The sequence below is a fragment of the Lissotriton helveticus genome, chromosome 2_1 (genome assembly GCF_964261635.1).
Source record: "Lissotriton helveticus chromosome 2_1, aLisHel1.1, whole genome shotgun sequence".
NCBI classification, from domain to species: domain Eukaryota; kingdom Metazoa; phylum Chordata; class Amphibia; order Caudata; family Salamandridae; genus Lissotriton; species Lissotriton helveticus.
Window position 1 is genome coordinate 43,000,877 of NC_136059.1, and position 24,704 is coordinate 43,025,580.

General features: G+C 46.6%; 1 protein-coding gene across 1 annotated transcript in view; it reads right to left on the bottom strand.

The window, feature by feature from the left end:
• LOC144817688 (long-chain-fatty-acid--CoA ligase ACSBG2-like) overlaps positions 1–24,704 on the bottom strand; it is a 614,824-nt gene that overhangs the window by 363,215 nt on the left and 226,905 nt on the right. Inside the window, exon 4 of the mRNA XM_078674435.1 lies at positions 24,258–24,378. Coding sequence (XP_078530561.1) covers positions 24,258–24,378 — 121 coding nt within the window. The remainder of the gene's footprint in view (positions 1–24,257; positions 24,379–24,704) is intronic.

Here is a 24,704-nt window from a genome sequence, read left to right on the forward strand (position 1 = left end):
GGATAAGTTACTTACCTGTAATCCTAGTTCTCTTCCAGGGGTATCCTCATCAAAGTCATAAGCACTGAATATTCCCGCCCACGTGCAGAGACCCCGGAAATAATAAAAAAATTATATATGTAAAAAAACATATAAACGCTCCATATATATGTATACACATATATCGTTTTTTCTCACACCAATGCAGCCCCAAAACAGAAGGCTAAACAATGTAAATACCCATACATATACTGCAATTAGCAAGGAAACAAAAAACACATTAGGTCAAATAGCCCTTGAACTTTGTGTTTTAATGAGCACAAACACTCATAAATCCTGCAAATTGCTAATAAACACACATTGTTAGCCCACAGGATGCATTGTAAAGCAATAGCATAGAAAATGAAACCATTTTCAACAAAAACTGGCACTGTGCCTTTAAGGCAGCCATGACCCCTGGCTTCCCATCATGCCTCAGGGGTGACAGTTAGGTCAGTTGTTCTTTGCATCACCCTGAAGTCAGGGCACCAACACAATATACAGAACAGAGAAATATCATTTACCTGTGAAAGGCGGGTGGGTTGCTTATGACTTTGATGAGGATACCCCTGGAAGAGAACTAGGATTACAGGCAAGTAACTTATCCTTCTCTTCTAGGGGATCCTCATCAATAGTCATAAGCACTGAATAGAATAGCAAGCCCAAGCACCACCAGCAGGTAAATGAGACATACATGACCCAATCGAAAAAACATTCATAGTAGCTGAGAATTCAGCTGCCAAACAGATTCCGCAAGGAGGCCTGGCCTACTTGGGTATGCTTTAGTGTCAGAATCAAGATAGTAATGCCTGGTAAATGTATGGTCAGACCTCCAGGTTGCCGCCTTACAGATCTCAGACATGGGCACATTATGGAGGAAAGCCGCAGTCGCCACTTTACCCCTAGTGGAATGTGCCTTGGGAGAAAAACCTAGAGTTTTCTGGGCCAATTGATAGGAAAGCTTGATACACGAAACTATCCACCGTGAAATGGACCGTTTCGAAGTTGCGTAGCCTGTTCTGATCGAACTGTAGTTGACAAACAGTTGATCAGACTTGCGAACAGATTTGGACCTGTCTAGATAAAACTTTAAAACCCTTTTCAGGTCCAAAGAATGCAAAGCCCTCTCAGCTGGAGTAGAGGGATTAGGAAAGAAGGTGGGCAGAGAGATGGTCTGATTTACATGAAAATCTGACACCACCTTGGGTAGAAAAGACGGGTGTGTCCTCAATACCACTCTGTTTAAGTGAAATACAGTATAGGGTTCCTTCAACCCGAAGGGTAGGACCTTGAATTGGTAGTGAGAGGTCCCCACCTGGAACCGCAGGAACTTTCTGTGTTTCTGGTGCACTAGGACATGAAAGTAAACATCTTGAAGGTCCATCAAACACATCCAATCTCCCTTCCTGAGATTCGGATATATTTGGTGAAGGGCAAACATGCGGAACTTTTCTTTTCTGATATGCAGGTTGAGTGTTCTTAAGTCCAGAATGGGTCTGAATTCTGCCTTCTGCCCTTTTTTTCTGACCAAGAAATAACGGGAGTACACTCCTTTCCCCCTTTGAGCAATTGGAACCCTCTCGATGGCTGATTTTACGAGAAGCGTTGCCACTTCCTTTTTAAGAAGGACGAGTTCATGATTTAAAGTTGGTCCTGGAGGGACGGGAGGAGGCAGATGTTTGAAACGAAGACAGTACCCACTCTGAAGTGTAGTCAACACCCATCGATCTTGAGTAATGCTTTTCCACTCTGACAGATGCAGCGCAACACTTACCCCCACTGGAGTGGCTAACGGCGCTGGGGGAAGGTAGGACTCATTGTTTCGTCTGCGATTTATTGGCATTGTTGCCCTGGCGTTGATTTCCACCTCCTCTGGAATTACGCTTTCGTCTGTATTGGGACTTTTGTTGACATTGCTATTCCTGACCCTTCTGCCTTTGAGGGGTTTGAACTCTCTGCTTGGCAGAGCCCTTGTTGTAGGAGCGGTACTTTTTGCGAAACTCCTTCTTTTCAAGCCCTACGGCTTTAAGGGTGTCCAGCTCTGACTTCATGCGTTGCATTTCTTCGACAGTACTTGCCCCAAAAAGTGATGTTCCCGAAAAGGGCAGGTTCAAGATTCCAGCCTGAGCTTCAGGTTTTAGAGCGGTCAGGCGCAACCATGAAGACCTTCTCGCTGTTATCCCATGCGCATAGCCATTCGCTGCAAGGTTAGCCCCATCTCCTATGATCTGATTGGAGACCTGGCTGCCCTCCAAAAAAATCTCCTCAAAGTCCTTGCGGTCCTCTTGAGGGAGTTTTTCAGCAAACCTTTAGAGAGAATCCCACAGGGATCTGTCGTACCTTCCTAAAAGAGCTTCCGCATTTGAGACCTTGAGAAACGAGGCAGAAGTGTTGCAGACTCTTCTCCCCCATGAATCTTGCACCTGGCTGTCTTTATCCAGAGGTACTGTGGATGAGGATGCAACAGCACTGGATTTCTTCGCTGCCGCAATGATCACCGAATCTGGTGGTGGATCAGATTTGAGAAACAGCGGATCCTCTTCTGGCATTTGATATTTTTTAAGAATCCGTGCTGGGGCTGCTTTTACCGTTGCTGGTGTAAGGAAGGCCTCGTTCACTGGATCCATAATTCCAGGCACCAAAGGAAGCAGAGGCTTGGGTGTCGATCTGTGATGCAGGGTTTCTAATATCACAGAAGTCTTGACCTGAGGAGTAGTCATAGGTACTCCTAGTTTCAAAGCACCCCTGCCCAAAATGTCCTGAAAAGTGAAGATGTCATCTATAGTGGATATTCTCGAGGGAGGGCTGTCCGTCAGCGTCGGAGAATAATCCCTATGAGAACGGGTCGGGGATGAAGAAGAAGTTGAAGATCTGCGAGCCCGTCTCCTGCTGCTTGACCTCGTTCGCCGCCTAGCAGAGAGCACTCTGGAGCGCGACCGCTCTCCTTGACGTGAAAGTGGCTTGTCTCGATAAGACTGCAATCTGGCTGCCGCCTCCTTATCAGAAGCCCAGTGCTGCAGAGGTCTATACCATCTCGGGGATAGTCTGATGGAAGCAGATTTCTGAGTGACATCCCTTACAGGAGAGCGTGTCGTAGGAGGTTGATCCGCTTGCTCCTGCTGTGAACGTGCAGGGGAATGTCTGGACCTCTCACTCTCAGAGGAGTAGATGACCACATCAGGAGACCCTCCATGGTAAGAAGACCTGGAGCCCGATGAGAATGAGGATCTTGATGTAGACCTTGTGCGACTTCTTGCAGCACGCTCTCCTGAAGCCCTTTTTCTCTTAGCCGTAGGACTCCTGTGCACCTGCGAAGGCTCCGCAGCCAATGCCGATCTCGGAGACCTGTTCTCTGGTGCTGAGGCATGAGACTGATCTGATGGATGTGACTCCTGAGCAGTCCGCCCTGAAAGTCTAGTTGGAGAGACCTGCCTCAACGTCGACTCACGTAGTTGTGACAATGACAGAGACTCCTTCGACGTCGACAGCCGATGTCCAGGCAGTGACGGAGGCTGCAGTCTCTTGTGAGGAGACGACGGAGGATCTCTCAACGTCGAGCGTCGCTGGCCAGCTGCCGATGGAGGATGCCTAGACGTCGAACGCCGATGACTGGGCGTCGAGGGAGGATGCCTCAACATCGAACGCCGATGACTGGGCGTCGACGGAGAATGCCTTGACGCCGAACGCCGATGACTGGGCGTCGACGGAGGATGCCTCGACGCCGAACGCCGATGACTGGGCGTCAACGGAGGATGCTTCGACGTCAAAGATTAGTGATGATGATTCGCCGCCGACTGTCTCGACGCTGAGCTCCTCTGCTCCAAACGGAGACCTATCCCTCGACGCTGGTCTCACCGTAGACTGCAGAGGAGTTGTCTTGCTTTTCGACGCTGAAGTCTTCGTCGTCGAAGGTAGCATCGTCGTCTTCGCCGTCGTCGACGGTCTCTTCGACGCCGATCCCTACATCGAAGGAGAACAAGTCGGGAGTTTTCTCGACGTCGAACGCAACCTGCGTCTCTTCTGTTTCTTAGGAAAGACCATAAATGCGAATTCTCTCTCTCTCCTTGATGGTTCTGCTCGATAAAGACTTGCAGTGTTCGCAAGAACTTGGAGAATGCGAGTCAGGGAGGCAGAGGATACACACAGGATGTGTGTCAGTCTTGGCCTTCTTCCTCCTACAGGAGGGGCAGTTGTCAAAGAGAGAAGGCATTCTTGACAGAAAAATTCCTTTTTTAAAGCTTAAAGAAGGTAGAACTCACACCCTAAGCCCAAAAGACGTCAAGTGAAAGTAAAAAATTAAAGAAATTCTCAATAGTTTTTGACAGAAAGTCAAACGTTAAGGGAGCTGCTGAACCAGGGTCCTGACAGAAGGAGCCGGAAAGAACAACTGACCTAACTGTCACCCCTGAGGCATGATGGGAAGCCAGGGGTCATGGCTGCCTTAAAGGCACAGTGCCAGTTTTTGTTGAAAATGGTTTCATTTTCTATGCTATTGCTTTACAATGCAGCCTGTGGGCTAACAATGTGTGTTTATTAGCAATTTGCAGGAATTATGAGTGTTTGTGCTCATTAAAACACAAAGTTCAAGGGCTATTTGACCTAATGTGTTTTTTGTTTCCTTGCCAATTGCAGTATATGTATGGGTATTTACTATTTACACTGTTAGGCTTCTGTTTTGGGGCTGCATTGGTGTGAGAAAAAATGATATATGTGTATACATATATATGGAGCGATGGAGCGTTTATATGTGTTTTTTACATATATAATTTTTTTATTATTTCCGGGTTCCCCGCACGTGGGCGGGAATATTCAGTGCTTATGACTATTGATGAGGATCCCCTGGAAGAGAATGTAAGTACCACACAATGCAATATAACACTAGATGAGAGAGCACGGTGGGAGAATGGAAGATGGAAGAGCGCAGGATGGGAAGGCACAAGACATAAGATGCTTGTATGGGATGGTGTGGGATGCAGTATTATGTTCCTAAATGGGGCACAGAAGGGGAGAGACCACACAACATGGGAAAGAGGAGAATGGGGTGAGAATGGGAGCAAACATGTTTTAGAAGACCAAAGAAGATGCAAGCGCACAGGGTGAGAGAGAACATGTGATGGGGGAGAACTGGGCCGGGCAGACCCAAGCAATGCAGATCACATAACAGTAAAGAACGGTAGAAGAGGGTCCAAAGAGGAAGTAAAAATAGGATACAAGATACCCCATGATGGGGAGGGGATATAAGGTAGAAGAGAAAATGGGGCCTGCACCCCTAGTGCGAGGCATCTTTGGTATTAAAGGGAATTCCAAAATCTTGAGCCAGGTACTGCAAAAGAAAAGTAGATGGTAAAAGAAGAGGGAGATGTTTAAAAAGAGAAAGGGGAGCTAAAAATGTAAAGATAAGAATCAAAGAAAAGATATCTAAGTGAAGGAATTAGAAAAAAGAGTTTATGGGAAGATCAGACAGGGACAGCCAAAAGAGTGAGAATGGCACACTCAGCAATAGAATGATAGACTACAGAGAGTGAGACAGAGGGGTGGGTATGCAGGTGAAATGCAGGCCTCAGATTCAAAGGATTTATGGTCATGCAGACCAAGAGAGTGAGGAACAGAGGCTAATGGGGTGAGGCATAAAGAGAGAAAGCAATTCTGGGAGAAACATCAAGGGGTGAGAAACCTTTGAAAATTATTTTCAGATAGGTCAGGACAGAATGCCAAACAAACACACGGAGAGAAGGCACAGGAGAAGGGCGAGGGGTGGGAACAATTGATGAGTGTCTGAGAGGAAAAGAGAAAATGCTCAGAATAGATATGCAGTAAGTTAATGAGTACTAGGGAGAAGGGCTGGACTGTAACGGGGAGGTGAGGGGGAGTGAGTGAGAGAGCTGAAGGATAGCAGTATGGACAGAAGCTGTGGATTAGGGAAAAGCTAGATAACACAGGTAGAGAAGATATTGAGGGATGGTTAGAAGGAGAAAGAAAAGAAGACCGAACAAGAGAAATTTGATCCACATTTGATAGGACAGAGAGAAAAATCTCTCTCTCGCTTCACTTACAAAATAGGTTACAAAATAGCTTGGTTGAAAGATGTGTCTGCATCAGCACTAACTTGCGTCCACCCTGTGTGCCCCACTGCTTCTACCCTATAGTCCTCTCCACAAATTCTGCACTGTGCCACACCTTGACATGACTCACTCCCATGGTGACAGATGTGTCTGCCTTTGTCACTCTGCTGGCTTTTTGTTCCTTAGCAGAAGCACCAGGCACTTGAGAGGGAGCACCAACATTAGCATATATGGGCATAGTGTGAGGAGCTTGTCATTCCTCTAAGGTGACCAGGCAAGGGAGCTCAAAGACGGCCGTTTACACAATCAGGTTCCAGAAGCACAGGATTTTGCTGATGCTTCATGTGTGCCTGCACTTCAGTGGCCAAATGTGCAAAACAGTGTTTTCATGGCTGTCGCCTCTTCCCCAACTCTGGGGCTCACAAATGGCCAAGCTACAAACGGTGCTCTGTAACACACATTTTTATTCTTCGGCATACAACCGTTAACTGAACGCACTACATCATAAACTTTATTGACCACACCCAGATACTTCCTGACTGAATATGCCATTTTGTAAAGAGTCCGCTGTGGACCACAAGGGTCCTACTGTGCAGGATCACATGACACTTCATCTCCCCCTTTGTTGAATAAAAAGTCTAGGCAACATATATATATTAGATTTCCTCCATGAGTCGTGGAGGTGCTCGCACCAATCTAATAGATCGAGTCGTACAAGATGAAAGAGTTGCACTGTCATCTGGCATCTTATATGTAGATTCAGATGTCTTAGAAAACTATGTCCAGAGCGCTTCTGCACCTATCTGCATAGGATTTCATCTTGCTCTTGCGAGAGACACCAGTGACAACACTTTCATCAGTGTTTATTGCTCGGCTTGTGGTCCATTGCGGTAACTTTGTTCCACTGGCTCTACCAAAAACAAGGTGGTAGGGCTTTCTCCTGTTGTAGAATGGAAAGTTGACCAATAGGCCCAAAATGCTGGACATAAGTCTGACTACAGATCGATTACTTCTAGTGCAGTGCACTGAACCATTTTCTTCAGGATGCCCATAAATCTTTCAACAACACCATTTGCCTGTAGCCAGTGAGGTGTGCTTTTCTGATGTTTGACGCTCAAGCTACAAGGAAAATCATTAAACTCTCTGCTATTGAAAGGTGGACCATTGTCAGATTTAGGAATGGAAGGAACACACCACGCTGCAAAAATATCATCCTCTTGTTGACTTTGTCATTGGTAGTCGATAAGAAATCTTCCACTAAGGGAAACCACGAGTACTCATCATTAAACACCATTAGATGATGGCCATTGTTTAAGGATTCAAAGAAATGAATTGCAATTTCATAGCTTGTTTAGTAAGGTTAGACATATTTAGCGGATGCTGTGTTGTTTTGGGAGATAAGCAGTTACACAGGTGACATGCTTTCAGTTGCTTCTCGACTCGTTCATCTAGACGAGAAAACCACGCTCAGTCTCTGAGAGTTCGCTTGGTGGCTACTCTGCCACAATTTCCTATGTGTGCCAGTTCAGACACCTTAGGCTCTCAGGTATGACAATTAGCACAATGCCTTATTGAGTGACGGAAAATTCTTCTTGCGCGTTTTAAAATTTTTGATATTCATACTCATCTGTAGGAGGCCGAGTATGTTTTCTCCATGACTGCGTTGCTGTGATATCCTAGAGTATGAGAATGTCTCTCTCTCTGTGTTGGTAGCAGCAATGATCTGCTCAATGGATAAAGCTGCAGGGGTGCTAGACTTTACTATGAAATTTGAATATAGTCTTCAACCGTTCTAGAAGTTGCACTGTGGCGCTGTAACAGCATTCGTGAGAAGTAATCTGCAGGGTTTTGATCCTTCCCTGGCTCATGCACAATAGTGTGATCTTATTCTTGCAGTCTCAACCCCAACCTCTTATTGCGAGGGAACATCTTGGCTTTCGGTTTTACGAAAATGGTGAGCAATGCCTGGTGGTCAGTAACAAAGGTGAAATGCTTACCGTACAGAAGAACATGAAAATGTTCATAGGCCCACGCTACAGCCAGGCTCTCTTTTTCTGGCTAAGAATAGGTACTTTCAGTCTGAGATAGACTTCTGCTAGCGTAAGCCACAATGTGTCTTTGAGCATTTGAACGCCCATTGTGTTGAGCAAGGATCGCACCCAACCCCACCAGGCTTGCATCTACTATGATCTCAGTATGTAGCTTTGGATCAAAATAGGCCATTTCAGTTACATTTTCAATTGTGGGTTTGATTTTCTTGAAACTTCAGTCCCATTCAGAGGACCACTAGAAGGGAAATTTCTTCTTTGTCAACCTAATGGGGCACTCACGGTGGCAAAGTGATGTGTGATGTGATGTGAGAGAGATTTATATAGCGCACGAATGCCCGAAGGCCCGAATGCCCGAAGGCGTATCTGGTGTAGTAGCTGGCCATGCCTTAGAAGGATAGCAGGATGGTTACATCCTGAGGGGGACAAGTGAATGGCAATGCTTGTACCTTTTCTGGATCAGGAGTCTTTCCCCCTTCAGAGAAAATATGCCCAAAGAATTTAAGTTTGGTTTTCTGAAACTCACACTTTTATGTATTTAAAGAGAGACCTGCCTCAGCGAGCAAGCGGCATACTTGTGTAAGAGTTTTATCATGCTGCCTTCGATGGCCCCAGACACTAATATATCAACATTGTAGTTAAAAGCATATGTGACGTGTTGAATTACTCTGCGAATGACATCCTGAAAGATTTTTGCAGCCAACGACGCACCAATGCTGAGTCTTTTGTATCTGAACAAACAAACATGAGATGAAAAAGTAGTAATGTACCTACTGTTCTCTTCCTCTTCCTTGCAGGTTATCTTGTAGCCTTCCGGGACGGCTATGGCTATGTTGGGTGCCGAGGCGGGGTTTAGCCAGGTCTCCGTCAGGAAGGCGACGTCTGGGAAAGTAGGTCCCAGAGTTCAACGGCATGTTTTCAGGCGGAGCGGTTGTTGAGAAGGATTCATCTGAGGTGGTTGGGTTCTTTCCTGATCAGCAGCATGGTGGGGCGGATGCTTGTAAAGCTGCAGTTCCGGCAGGTGAAAGCTCCGTGGGTGCACTTCGGGGCAGCCAGGAAGCAGGTGTGTGATCGTCCGGTGTTGAGTGCGTGGAGGGTTCTGGCATCGTAGCGGTGTCGGGCGTCGTGGCGTTCGTTGTGTCCAGGGGCCCTGGCGCTGGGCGCGTTCGAGGCATGGACGGGCACAGATGGGCTTGCCTTAGGTGCGCCAGCGGCGTGCCAGCTAAGCGCGCCCTCTAAGCGCGGCCGTGTAGCGGCTTCCATATGAGGGGATGTGGGAGGGAGGAGCAGCTGGGAGGCGGGAGCGGGGCGGCGAATGGGATTGCAGGGACGCAGCGGCGGGAAAAACGGGTGGGCCGCGGGAGAACTGGGCACAGGAAGGAAAAACAAGTTTAGGCAAGAAAACAAGTACAGGCACAGAGGAATAAAAACACGTCTGGGCAAGAAAGCAAGTTAGGCACAGGGGAATAAAAACAAGTCTGGGCAAGAAAGCAAGTACAGGCACAGGGGAATAAAAACAAGTCTGGGCAAGAAAGCAAGTTAGGCACATGGGAAAAATACAAGATTAGGCAAAAACAATGCAGGCAGAGCCGTGCAGCAGCGTGGGGAGTGACCTGCCTGCGAGCAGGGTCATAGGTCGTGCTGGACTGTTCCCATGAGGCACAGGTTCAGACTGATTTACATATGGTCATGTTGGTACTGGGGTGGTGGAGTGAGCTAAAGAATGATGATGGATTAAACCCAGATCAGTTGACTGGGGGTGAGTGTTTGATTTGCTCAAACGCTCTATCCATCATCCCCTTTGGTATCGCTTTGAATGGATGATGGCTCTGTGTTACGCTGTGGCACAGTATCTCTTCTTTTGGCGTTACCAGTAGGTTTCTGGCGGGCGTTCTGACTGTGCTCCTCTGTTGGACTAAAAAAGGGGGTGGTGATGGACAGAGCATCTGAACCAATCAAACACTCACACCCAGTCAACAGATCTGGGTTTAATCCATCACCGTTCTTTAGCCCACTCTGCCACCCCAGTTCAGACATGGCCATATGCAAATCAGTCTGACCCTGTGCCTCATGGGAACAGTCCAGCCCAAACTGCCAAGCCATGCCTTCCCTGGACCGGAAACAAGCTTCCGAGGACCGGTTTCTGGCATTTCAGCCGTCTTCAGCCCGGCTTGCTTGAATCCAGTGGCAAAGTGAGCAAGGGACTCACGTCTGAGCATACCCTGCCAACTTATGGCGAACAAAGTGTTACAAAAAGGGGTGGTGATGGACGGAGCATCTGAACCAATCAAACACTCACCCCCAGTCAACAGATCTGTGTTTAATCCATCACCGTTCTTTAGCCCACTCTGCCACCCCAGTTCAGACATGGCCATATGCAAATCAGTCTGACCCTGTGCCTCATGGGAACAGTCCAGCCCGAACTGCCAAGCAATGCCTTCCCTGGACCGGAAACAAGCTTCCGAGGACCGATTTCTGGCATTTCAGCCATCTTCAGCCCGGCTTGCTTAAATACAGTGGCAAAGTGAGCAAGGGACTCACGTCTGAGCATACCCTGCCAACTTATGGCAAACAAAGTGGTACAAAAGGCGGTGGTGATGGACGGAGCATCTGAACCAATCAAACACTCACACCCAGGAAAGACATGGCTTGGCAGTTCGGGCTGGACTGTTCCCATCAGGCACAGGGTCAAGGCTGATTTGCTTATGGCCATGTCTGAACTGGGATGGTGTGGAGTGCAAACAAACAATGGATTTAGGCCCAGATCTTGTAGGGTAGTTCCTATTATCCCAATAGGCTCTGCGCATTGGAATAATACCTTCAATAGTATAGGCCTAGACCAGACGTTAACTAGGTCTTCTATTGTCGATATTAGACTTAAAGTTTTGGGTTTGCCAGCTAGCTCAGAGTTCACTAGAAACTTTCTCGAATAGGCAAGGAGGAGTTGAACCTCCCTGGATAGACAAGAAGGGATTTAGTTTCTGACAACCATAGAACATGACAACTTTGCTCTCCCCTAATCAAGAGTGTATCTCTAGAGTCGTGTGAAAACAAAAGACAACTTATTTTACTCAGTCAGTACGTGCATTCTTAGTCTCACCAGATTGTAGAGAAAAGGAAGAGACGGGCGTGTTCAATAAAAGATGGTATTTATTGATCAGTCTCTTTTCTCGTACAAGAGAAATGGATCGATATTATTGCAATACTTATGGTTAAGTAAAGTGCATACAATAAAAGCAGAAGTATAAAATAATACTGTAAAAACATTTATATGGTTTCTAAGCCATATGCAGGTTTAAAATGGAAAAAATATATATATACATATACATTTGACTAATCGTACTCAATTGGTGTTTTCTAACTACGCCTACCCCGGTGTACCTGACCTAAGCCTAATACGTGGGCGGGAATAGAAAGTAGCAGTTTAAGTTAAGTTTGTTTTGCCAAGTGACTGACTCAAGAATTCTCTGCAAGGGGTTATTCAGTTCTGTACCTGGAATTTAGGATGAATGAGGGATGGTATCTCTCGTCTCTGGTCTCGATATTCCAGGCTGCCTGCGAGGGCTACCCGGAAGCGCCGGAGCTGGATTTCTCGGCAGGAGAAAGCAGCGTCTCGTTCTCAGCGCGTCAGGAAGGCGGGGCTGTGCCAGCGGGGTCTGCTCTGCTCTGGGTTTCGGCAAGTCTGGCTGCTCCGATCTCGTCACCACCGCGTGTGTTTGCTTAAGGCAATACCGGTAATATTTATACCTGTAAGGTGCCGAGATTGACGTAAGGATGGACATAGATACGTCAATAAGGATGTCATACGACTTGGTCGTTAGCACATTCTTTTGCTGAAGTTCTCGATGAAATCAAAACAATGGCCGCAGGGTTTTTCCCAGGTTGTCATAGGTTTGATTTGTTTTGAGAACTCCGTATGCCTTATCAGGGGCTGGAGGAATATCGCTTGTCTAATTAGATGGCAAGCGTTATGACCTAATCAGATAACACGTTCCTGTGCCGTAGTGTGGCTTAATCAGATAACGGTTTCTGCATCATGGGATGGCTGCTAGTTAACTTGTTAACCAGAACAGGGTCAGGAATAGGGGGATCGATACAGAACCTATAGGAATACATCACAATCTCTGTAGTGGGGTGAATGTATGACATTGTTCTGCATTCTGTCCATCAATTGTTGTTTTTGCCTCTGTTGGACTGCCACTTCTTCGAGGGCCTTGCTAGAGTGGCACTTTTGACTTCAAATACGGCAACTGTAGACTACTTCTTTGGGCGCACGTGGTTTGGACAAGCATGTTGCTGGACCCTGGTAAACTCTTAGGGAGAGCAGTCTTATTACTTCGAGGAATGATTCCCATTCTCGTCACCAGTTGTTGCGTCTTCCCCCGCTCTGGAGCACACAATTGACCACACCACACAGGGAGTTCTGTAACACACGTCTTTATTCTTCGGCATGCCAATGTTAACTGAATGCACTGTGTCATAAACTTTATTGACTACACTCAGACAAACCCAGATACCTCCCAGCTGATTATGTAATTTTGTAAGGCGTTCGCCAAGGACCACAAGGGTCCTACTGCGCATGATCATACGTCACTACAATGGCCAGAGAAGGACATGGTGGCCAACTCTCTATTGTGAATACAGGATGGCTTATGCCCAGTAGCAAAGCATTTCAGAGATGCTATTTCATCGTAGTTCCCTTGTCGACCTGCCTATTTCAGGCTTTCTCCCCACAAGTGCATTTATAGCCCAACAAAGGTGCAACAAAGAAATAAAATCTTATTCTAGAGCAGAAATCACTAAATCTGACTTTGCAGTATGCATTTGTTTTATTCTCGCTCTTATGGTCGGACTGTCCTAAAGGGCAATCAGGCAAAGGGAAATCAGGCATTGGCTTGCAGGTTGAAGGAATTATTGCCATCGCTGATACATTGTCTTCTCATATAAGAACAACAGCACATGTACATTGACAAATAAGGGATGACATGGACGAACCATAGTAGTTTCCCTTGCTGCAGAGGAGGCCTTTGATTGGTTGGAATGGGATTATTTATTCAGATTATTAGACTCCATGACTGAAGGGCACAGTTAGAGCTGTGTGAGATCAGAGTCCAGATGCTGGTGAGCATTGAGGTGCACTGTCTGAGCATGCATAGCTCTCAGTGTAGGGGATGACTGGATGTGCACTGTCAGAGCACTTTTACATCTGAGTGCTGCTCAGAATCAAGGTGCGTTGAGGTGTGGTTCTCGAAAATCCGGACCCTGGTGTTTTCCCGATATCGAGGTCCAATACCCGTGTCACAAAACCTCAACGCACCAAGACGATTTTGGTATCTATGAACCGATAATAATTAGGACATCATTCCTATGTATTTGCGTCACAATCTAGGGTTGCCAACACCCCAAAATCGTAGTTTCCGTCCCCATCCCTTAAACTCCATTTTGTGAACGGCATCCATCTTGCATCTTGCCCTCATGTTAAGTCAATTAAAGGTCGAGCTTGATCAAGAGGGACACGTCCACCTTTTCGTGACTTCCCCCTGACCTGTCCCAACTGACTCCATTGCATTCGGCCAAACCTGTTTGGGCAGCTCCTCGCCCAGTGGCCGAATACGATAGCATCAATACATAACATTCCACAAACCATTCACGACATACAGACCATGCTTTCTGCAAACATGCACCTGTCCTCATTCCTTGTTTATGGCCAGTTTTATGACTGGGTTGTACCTTTCTTTATTAAGGTTTCATCGATATCTGATGGGAGTTCCAGGCCTAACTGGGTAATCTATCAACAAACTGGACATCTAAAATATAGGCTTGCTTACATGACTCCGCTCTTTGTATTATTGTAGAAATATGTGTATAGCCATATCATAAACTCAGGAATTCTTGCTTGCAGCTATTATTTTTGTATATAAGGAGACAGCTGGTTCTGTAAAAACGAACAGTCTCCCGAGAACCTACACTCCGTGTGGTGTACTTCTGGGACACGTGTTACTTGGTAGCTACCAATATTGGATTTGCTAAAAAGGTTGTATGCGACTTTGTACTAACTAGAAGACTCCGTGTTTCTGTGGTCCGGAACAAGGGAGAACTCAGAGGTCCTCGGGTGCTACCCCCTGGCACCACCGGGTTCCTAAAAACCCGGCACCTCAGTTGGCGCCCAACTCGGGGCGATATCAAGCGGTGACGGTCCAAGCCAGATGTTCGTGAGGAGCTTCGTGTGAAAATTCCAGAGGACGGCCAGCCACTTCAGCGACCCCTGTATGTCGACGTGGTTCCGAAGGTCTTTGCTGCGAGGTTCCCCGCGTCCCGACGGCTACGAAGGACTGCTGCCCTGACTATCGCCTTGTTTTGGACCCAGTGATCCTTGGTAGAGCGAAACGATAGACGAGTCTTCTAGCGACGTCACAGATCTTCAAATACTTCAGTTAAGTATAAGTGGAGCGTCTCCCAGTCCTTAGTTTGTCCTTAGTTTTTGGTATCCTTGAGATACGCTTTGATTTGGTACTTGCAAGCCCCAAAGCCGAAGGACTCGTGTATTCACGAGATATATCGTAACAGATAATCCTTTGAAGTTTGAAGCTAGACTAGTGAGCGAAGATGCCTGGTTTTAGCAGACTTGGAAACTTGTTTTGTCTTGGTTGTAGTAAGGACTCCCGATTAGAGGAATCTTGTCCGGTTCCTCCAATTGGAACTCCAACGTATGAGCTCTATGTAAAGCACGGCGTAGGTCCTATAACATATAAGGAAGTATGGATAAAATACACCCGCAAGGATGGTGTTTTAAAATGGCCCCAATATGGTACTTTCGACTCAGAAGTTTTAGATAACCTAGAGGTCAAACTATTCAAGAAGAAAGCCCGACCGGCGATGTTTGACTCTTTCCGCTTATGGCGTAAAGAGGCCAAACAGAAGGAAATTAAATTAGAAAAAAAGAATAAGAGGGAAAGAGGTATTTCAGTAATGCAAGCCGCGATAAAATTTAAAGACAACGAAGAGGATCAAATAAGTGAGCAGTTGCACAGGCAACGTAAAATGGCAATAGATAAATGCTATCCCGTTTTGCCATCTCTTCAGCGAGAGACAGTAAAAGAGCGTGAGAAAGATCCATTAATGGCTCATTTGCTAAGTTCGCCACCACCCTATGCACAAAATGCCACAACACCTCCGCAACCTTTAGTTGCACCTCTGGTAGCTGTTATACAGGCTCCTTTTCCGCACTCACCGGCTACTCTTCAGCTGGCTCCTGTTTCTCTGGCGCAGCCTCTTCAAGGCTCACCGATCACATCTACTTCTCCTACTGTTCCTTCTAAAATTTCACCTAGCACATCTTCTAGTCTCTCTGATACTCGTTCTACGAACATTTCTGTTTCTACTTTGCGTGACTCTGTTCTACCACCAGTTATTCCCCCACTTTCACCTTCCGTCTGGCATAAAATGACCAGCATTATTACTAACCTTCCTTCACCACTTTTTCGGTCGCCTAAAACGACCCCTAACACGGAACGAAGACAATTACGAAGCCAAATGCCCGATTATCAGGAAAGGGAATCATTGAATAAGTTAGCACGAAATTGGGCTATGGACACAGCAAGATATGATGTAGAGTCTGTCATGAACGTTTTCCGTCAATGGGATGAACCAACGCAAAGATACGTCTTTGAGCAGATGTGTGTTTTTCTGTGTAAGGATTTGGTAGATAATGGTCAGAAGACCAACCAGCAAGAGTTGTGTAGTGTACGATTTAAATTTGGGGAGGGTATGATAGTTGGTCCCGACGTTGAAAAAGCAGTTGAGATATTATTATCACATAGAAGTACGGGTGGTAATTCTGGGTCATCCTCTGACAGTGGTACATCCAGCAGGAAAAGAGCGAGACAGTACCCCATGAGAGAGGTTCCTCCGGTCTGGAGGGAAGGTGACGCAACTGCAGTTCCCCCGGTTCTGCCTCATTTCCAGCGTGTATGGGTACATGTCCCCTGGAAAAGATCAGAAGTTTTAGCACTAAAGCAGACGCTACCCGATCCCCGTTAAAACCCGACTGGGTATTATAAGGAGTTATCCCAAACTGCCAGCTCATGTATAATGAATTTAGCGGCTATAGACATGTTGTTTGGGAACGTTGTTCCACATCCTTTATGGAGTAAGATACGTCATACAGATCATGACCAAGAATTAGGTGACTCGTGGGCGAACATTGCGACTACAGATGCTAGACAAGTCGGTGGTTTCTAGCCTGAGCCGTTAATAGCTGAACTTCCCGGTAGAATTATTGCGTACATGAAGACAATTATGCCTGAAGTACGCATAAACTGGGACAAGCTATCAGCGTGCAAGCAGAAGAAAGACGAGAATGTGTCTGACTTTTTCACGAGATTTGAGGAAACTTTCACTGACCATAGTGGTCAGGATATGGCTATCGAGGGTGGCCAAAGATTGTTTGTAGACAAATTTGTACACAATCTGCTTCCCGAACTATGTGCTAAACTAAAAGATTCAGAGAGTGCTTGGGCTGTCTCTACGTCAGCGCAGATTCTAGCAACAGCTCAGTACTACGAAAACAGGCGCAAAGACGAGCTAGACAAGGCAAACAAAAAGACGAAAGATTTAAAAACTAAAGTTCTTCTCCAACAGGCCTATCCGCCTCGTATGGCTAGCCAGCCCAATTATCAACAGAATAAGCAGTATTGTAGAGACGCGCAGGGAAACGAGTCCTCCCACCAGCGTGTTCCGTATGGCCCGAATCAATGTGCGTATTGCAAGGAAGAGGGTCATTTTAGGAATAATTGTCCGGCTCTTGCGCGACGCTTAAACGGTGTTCCAGGTGTAAGAGGGAGAGGTGTTCAACACGCCCCCAGAGGTAGGGGCCGTGGAAATTTCTCCCAGAACACAGTTTCTTTCCCGCCTCAGAATTCCATGAATAGCTTTGACCAACAGAATAACGCATCGTCTAGGTCAGCTCAGTACTATGCTGACGACTATTACACCGAACACGACAATGAGGGTAACGATTGCTAGGACAGCCATGGACAAAGAGAGGGAGTTGTTTCAGTTCCAGTAGACCAGGATGGACCTTATGTCGAGGTAATTACCTCAGGAGTGTCAGAGCCATTTCTGCTGGATACTGGTGCTACGAAAAGTTCTATTATGCACTCAAAACTTCCTGGCGCACCTTTGTCTGGCGAAATGAATGTCTCAGTAGGCTTCTCTGGCGCCCCTGTTAGGAACCCGATCTCTAGTCCTATACCCCTTTCTGTTGGCCCCTGTGAATTAGAAGCACCCCTCATTCTTACAACAGGTTGCGGTGAAAATTTGTTAGGATTGGATTTGCTAAAAAGGTTGTATGCGACTTTGTACTGTTCTCCCTCGGGAGTACAACTTACCTTAGGGAAAAGAGTCATTTCTCCAATGTATTTGTCGAAAGAAGGTATTCCAACCGAATTGTCATCACTTCCTGATATACTGTGGGCTAATGGTTCCAATGACGTAGGTCGTTTGGAGATAGCACCGTATGTCATAACTTTGAAAGCCAACGTCGGATTGCCACGTATTCCCCAATACAGAATATCTAACGAATGCGAGAAGGCGTTGTTAACGATCATTTATGATTTGATCAATAAAGATGTTATTGAAGAAACAACAGGGAACGTTTGTAACAGTCCAGTTTTACCGGTCTTAAAACGTACTGATCCTTCACAGCCCTCTGTGTATAGGTTTGTGATTGACCTCAGAGAGGTAAATAAGGTAGTTATCCCACAGTTTCCAGTTGTCCCCGACATTACTGCTTTATTGACAATGGTTCCAGCTTCAGCAGACTGGTTCTCGGTGATTGACCTGAAGAACGCTTTCTTCAGCATCCCGATCGCCGAAGAGAGTAGAGACCTTTTCGGCTTCAATTTAGGAGGACGAAGCTTCCGCTTCAAATGCGCTCCTCAAGGCTACTGCGAAAGCCCATCTATATTCAGTCAGGCACTGAAAACACAACTAGACACAATTGTGCTGCCAGATGGGTCAACTTTGATCCAGTACGTAGACGATCTACTGATCGCCGCAGACACTGAGGAGATTTGCAAACAAGCCACGTTGTTACTATTGCGTCACTTATGTGACATGAAGCACAAAGTCTCTCTTCCAACGCTGCTATTTTGCCGACAAGAAGTAACCTACCTAGGTCACATCTTATCGAAGGAGGGAAGGAGACTGACACCAGAAAGAATACAGGCAATTACAGAACTAAGTGCCCCAAGGACACAGAGAGAGGTTCGAGCCTTCTTGGGCATTACATCGTACTGTAGACAATGGATACCGAATTTCTCACTACTAGCCAAGCCCTTGCTGGCACTACTCCGCAAAGACACGCCTAATCCTATGCCTTGGTCTGAAGATTGTCAGACGAGTTTCCACGAGTTGCGCGATGCATTGTGTTCGGCCCCTGTGTTGGGAAACCCCAACTACAGTAAGCCTTTTACATTGTATGTCCACGAAAAGGAAGGTTGCGCATTATCAGTCTTAACGCAACACTTTGGGGACAAACAGCGCCCATGCGCGTATTTTTTGGCAACTCTGGATCCAGTGGCTAAGGCACTGCCAAGTTGTCTAAGAGCAACCGCCGCAGCAGCTGTCTGCATTCGACAGTCTGCTGGATTAGTCATGAATAACACTCTGATCGTTATGGTTCCGCATGCAGTTGACATTTTGCTAAATAGGACCAAGACACAACATCTTACTAGCGCTCGACTATCCAGTTACGAACTTACCCTGCTAGCAAGTCACATCCACATAAAGAGGTGTGATACACTCAACCCAGCTACGTTATTACCCATCCCGACAGAGACAGACAAGATTGACAAACACGACTGCTGTTTCAGGACAGAAGAAGAGACAAAAGGGAGAGTAGACTTACAGGACACTCCCCTTCCCGAATGCAATGATACTTTATGGGTTGATGGTTCATGTTTCAAGTTGCCGAATGGTGATACGACCACAGCATACGCCGTAACGACATTACACACCATTGTAGAGACTGCACGCATTTCCCACAATTCTGCACAAGCTGCAGAGCTGATTGCGCTTACTAGAGCATGTGTGTTGGCGAAAGGAAAGCGAGTGAATGTGTACACTGACAGCCAATATGCCTTTGGTGTGGCTCACAGTTTTGGGAGATTGTGGCGTGAACGTGGGTTCCTTACGTCCCATGGTACGAAGATACAACATGGCCAGCTAGTTAATGAGCTCCTTGAGTCACTCACCTTGCCCCTACAAGTCGCCATTATAAAATGCAGTGCACACAAAAAGATTCAGGATGATGTTGGCCGCGGAAATGCATTGGCAGATGAGGTTGCGAAAGAAACTGCAAGGAACACAATGAGTCGGATGTATGTTATGGGTCCCGCTAGATGGACTACTGACGTGGGAATGTGTGAGGACACCATTGAAAGCGTAAAATCGATACAAGCCGAAGCAACTGAGAACGAGGTGAATGAATGGAGAGAAAGCACAGGTAGATTGGATGCGAATGGTTGTTGGGTCGAACTATCAGAACACCAGCGATGGCTATTACCTAATGCCTACGTACTTGCTGTAGTAACGATGGCTCACGGAATTGCACACATCAGTTCGAAAGGAATCTGTAAACTATTGGCCCCAGTATGGCAGAATAGCAATATCCCAACATATGCAAAGAATGTGGTTAAAAAGTGTATGGTGTGTTTGAAGTACATTCCCGGTAGGGGAACCCCAACTCCAGCTGGTCATTTTGCGCCTCCAACGTACCCGTTCGAGGTTTTACAGCTCGACTTCATCCACATGGAGAGGTGCAACAACCTAAAGTATGTGCTCGTTGTTGTCTGCGCCTTTTCAAGGTGGGTGGAAGCGTACCCCCTTAAGGACAATACCGCTTTATCAACTGCCAAAGCACTCGTCAAAGAGTTCTTTCCGAGGTTCGTAATGCCTAGAATTGTCTGGAGTGATAACGGAAGTGAATTCGTAGGATGCGTGATGAAGAGAGTGTGTGAGTGTTTAGGCATCCACCAAAAATTCCACGCTGCAAATCACCCCCAATCAGCTGGATTAGTAGAGTGCTACAATGGCACTCTAAAACTCAAACTAGCCAAGATCCAAGCCAGTACAGGTCTTAAATGGCCTGACGCCCTGCCTCTAGCGCTTTTGTCAACCAGAATGACTGTGCATTCCAGATTAGGACTTAGCCCCCATGAGATCGTGTTTGGCCGCCCAGCCAACGTCTGGGGCGTGCCAAGACCCAAGAAACTAAGTGAGATAGAACACCCCGTACTACTTGACTATTTGTGCGAATTGACAACTAAATTGCGTGTTTTACACCAACAGGTTCACAGTTCCTCTCCACCAGCCTCTGACGATCCAGGTCACCTCATCGAGCCCGGTTCGTGGATTTTGGTGCGGAATTTCCAGCACACCAACAACGGACAGCCGAGGTGGACCGGACCGCACCTAGTGCTGCTTTCAACGAGATCTGCTGTTCGGGTGGAAGGCAAGAAGAATTGGGTACATGGGACCCACTGCAAACGGGTCCCTCTACCCCTTCCATACGACCGGTGGGTCAACAAAGGACTTGCCGACTCCGAGACCGAATCCGTACCTCGCTTCATCCCTTTCAGCGATGCACGTTTGAAAGAAACTAGTACTGAAAAGGAGAGTGATCATATTTTACAAGGACTTGTGTCACCGTCTATGCAATTGGACACTACCGAACCTGAGACGCTGTTTGAAGACCACACCATACCTGGGAAACGACGATACGACCTGCGGTCTAAACAAAGAGACTAATAAACGATTGACCTAATGTGATTTCCCTTTTCCCCTAAGAACTATTTTTTGATTCTTCAGCTCTCTCGTCCCAGGGGAACTAGCTCATTTTTGATTTTTCGAACCGCCATCCGGTTCTGCTGCTAGGGTCGCGGTTGAAGTCTGGGGAGTGCAACTGGGAAGTTCTAGGTCCACGGTTCTGATTGGTCCACGGGAGTTACCCCGGACTGAGCAGAGCGCGCTCCCTGGGAGAATCAATCAACCACCGCGGGCAGCAACTAGAGGATGGAGTATCCAAGGGTAGAGAGACCTATCAGACTCACGAACTTCGGAAAACAGTTATGCACAATACTGTCCAAAAGAAGATTCCTGATGCTATGTGTTTTAATGTTATGTAGCATACTTGTGTTTTTTACTGGTTATACTCTGTTCGTATTTAAAGTTACCTTTTCGAATGACACCCAGCCACCATCTCCTCCCACTATTTCTCCACACTACTTTCACCCTCTACCTGAACACGAGTCTGCCCGAAGACTCGAATTTGTAAACAATTCTTTCATTCAGCTCCTACACCAACACCAGTCCGTAATGAACATATCAAACTGTTGGATATGCGGACTTACGCCACACACAACGGATAAGGGGATCCCATACTTCATTTTGCCATTCAGCTACTATGGTTCTCTGTGGGCTTTCCAGACCATGTTCCTATTCGCCCTAGAACCATACCCGACCCGTTCCACTGCGAGCGATTCCAATAACAAGGCACTAATTGCAGGGATAAGAAATATGAGTAGGGATATCGACACATATCTGACAATGCCCAAAGATGAACTCAGTCCCTACACCCGTCGGAACGTGACTAAACATGGGGTTTACCTGGTCAAGAGCCAGGCAGCAAAGAAATCCCGCCCAGTTTGGATAGTGCCCCACCGAGGTCACTTATGCTTACAGGGTATTGGTAGGGACCCCACAGCACAGTTAGGAAAGAGCATTTGCACGGAAACATATGTATTTACTTCCCGAACTTCCCCTATACTTTTGGCAGCCAAAGGCACGTATTTCGTTTGCCACGACCAAGCCTACACGTGGTTGCCCCCTGATTTCTCAGGTACATGTTTTATCTCATTTCTGCTGCCTCCCACCTACACGGCCAGAGCAGATTACCATCGGACAAGGACAGCTAGGGGTGTCACGAGTAAAGACGACACCGCGGGTCAGGAATTCGCTGACTTCGCAAAGGGTTTTCTGCCATTTTGGGGGCCTATGGTGAACAGCAGAAATATTCGCCAGTTATCGAGGATAGTTGAATCCGCCGTGACTACGACGGCCGGAGCACTTGGCAATCTGACAACCGAGCTTCAGTCGGATCGACTTATGACCCTTCAGAACCGAATTGCCTTAGACATCATACTCGCCGATCGTGGTGGTGTGTGTAGAGTCATCCAATCCAGTTGTTGCATATTCATCCCTGATAACGCACCGACAGTATACCAGGCCATCTCCAAACTACACGAAATATCTGGTTCCCTTCACGTTGAGAAAGGGGACTGGTCCCTGCTGGGGTGGTTCTGGGAGCTGATCACTGCCTGGGGATGGAAAATTTTGATCTTCATTGGGATGACCTTGGCACTTCTGTTCATGTTTTGCCTATGTATACAGTGTGCTCCTGCACTATGTGGCCTCTGTGCTACCTCGTGTGTACGGAAGCCTGTGTCACAGGACGAGCTGAGTAACAGAATGATGCTACAGCAACATCTCCACGAATTTCTTCATACCGATTTGGACTCAGATTAGCATGAGTTATTGCCTTATATGAGGGCAAAAGGAGGGTCTGTGGTTCTCGAAAATCCGGACCCTGGTGTTTTCCCGATATCGAGGTCCAATACCCGTGTCACAAAACCTCAACGCACCAAGACGATTTTGATATCTATGAACCGATAATAATTAGGACATCATTCCTATGTATTTGCGTCACAATCTAGGGTTGCCAACACCCCAAAATCGTAGTTTCCGTCGCCATCCCTTAAACTCCATTTTGTGAACGGCATCCATCTTGCATCTTGCCCTCATGTTAAGTCAATTAAAGGTCGAGCTTGATCAAGAGGGACACGTCCACCTTTTCGTGACTTCCCCCTGACCTGTCCCAACTGACTCCATTGCCTTCAGCCAAACCTGTTTGGGCAGCTCCTCGCCCAGTGGCCGAATACGATAGCATCAATACATAACATTCCACAAACCATTCACGACATACAGACCATGCTTTCTGCAAACATGCACCTGTCCTCATTCCTTGTTTATGGCCAGTTTTATGACTGGGTTGTACCTTTCTTTATTAAGGTTTCATCGATATCTGATGGGAGTTCCAGGCCTAACTGGGTAATCTATCAACAAACTGGACATCTAAAATATAGGCTTGCTTACATGACTCCGCTCTTTGTATTATTGTAGAAATATGTGTATAGCCATATCATAAACTCAGGAATTCTTGCTTGCAGCTATTATTTTTGTATATAAGGAGACGGCTGGTTCTGTAAAAACGAACAGTCTCCCGAGAACCTACACTCCGTGTGGTGTACTTCTGGGACACGTGTTACTTGGTAGCTACCAATAAAACTTGATCTTTGACGGTAACTAGAAGACTCCGTGTTTCTGTGGTCCGGAACAAGGGAGAACTCAGAGGTCCTCGGGTGCTACCCCCTGGCACCACCGGGTTCCTAAAAACCCGGCACCTCAGAGGGAGTAGTAGCAGATGTGAGTGGCGCCCTGGTCAAGGCCTAGGTGCATTGTACAGTTTCAATTCTGAGTGTTTGGATTTACTCAGAAGTAAAGTGCACTGCCAGAGCACTATAAGATCAAATTAGTTCTAGGGACTGTTCTGAGTACTGGTACTAGTCGCAACTGAGAAGAACCAGAAGAGCTGTGCATAATCGGAGTACTCGTGCTGGTCAGTATTCAGTGCGCTATCAGAACTGTTTAAAATCTGAGATCTGGTTAGAACTGAGGTGCAGTGTTTGAGCACTTTTAGATCTCAGTACATGGCAGGATTGAGGTGGGGTGTTGTGTCAGATTGGAGTACTACTCTTGATCAGGACTAAGGTGTATAGTGAACGTTTCCATCAAAAAGATGCTGAAGCTCATCAGACACACTTTTATATCTGAAGGTCATGGCAGTCAATTTGTCCTAAAGCTGCTCTGTACATTTATTGTTCATTTTTGAGGTAAGATGATCTTGGCGTGACCATGCTGAAGGCCATAGAATATGCCTGCCAATAATTCCCATCTTAAGTGTTTTGTGAGATGTGTATAGGGAAGGAGAGAGAATGGGTGAACATCTCACCTGCAGAATTTTCTTCAGTTGGTCGTCATCTTCCACTAGAAGGATGTTGGCTTCACTGTTGCTGGCCACGTACTGACAGGCGTCCGCCGAGCTTGTGGTGTAAATTCCAGCAGGAATACCACTGCAAACAAAGGAAGAGGAGAGTATGAAATCCATGGCTTTGGGTTTATGTAGGTGCTTACATATGTCATGAAGGACTGCAAGGGTGATTCCTGAGCCCTCTTTAATGACTCCCCACACACAAGATGAAACCACACGGAGGCCATCACAGTTTATAGGGCAGGCTGGTGAAGAGCTTGTATGCTCTCACACCTTGTGATGGCATAAGGTGCATGTCACCTTCAAGGACAGCAACAAAGGTGGGAGCAGCTAACTATTTAGAAGCAACCTTGTGGGTGTTAGTTCCATCCTGACCCACTGCCACTGCACACACTCGCAGCTGTACGT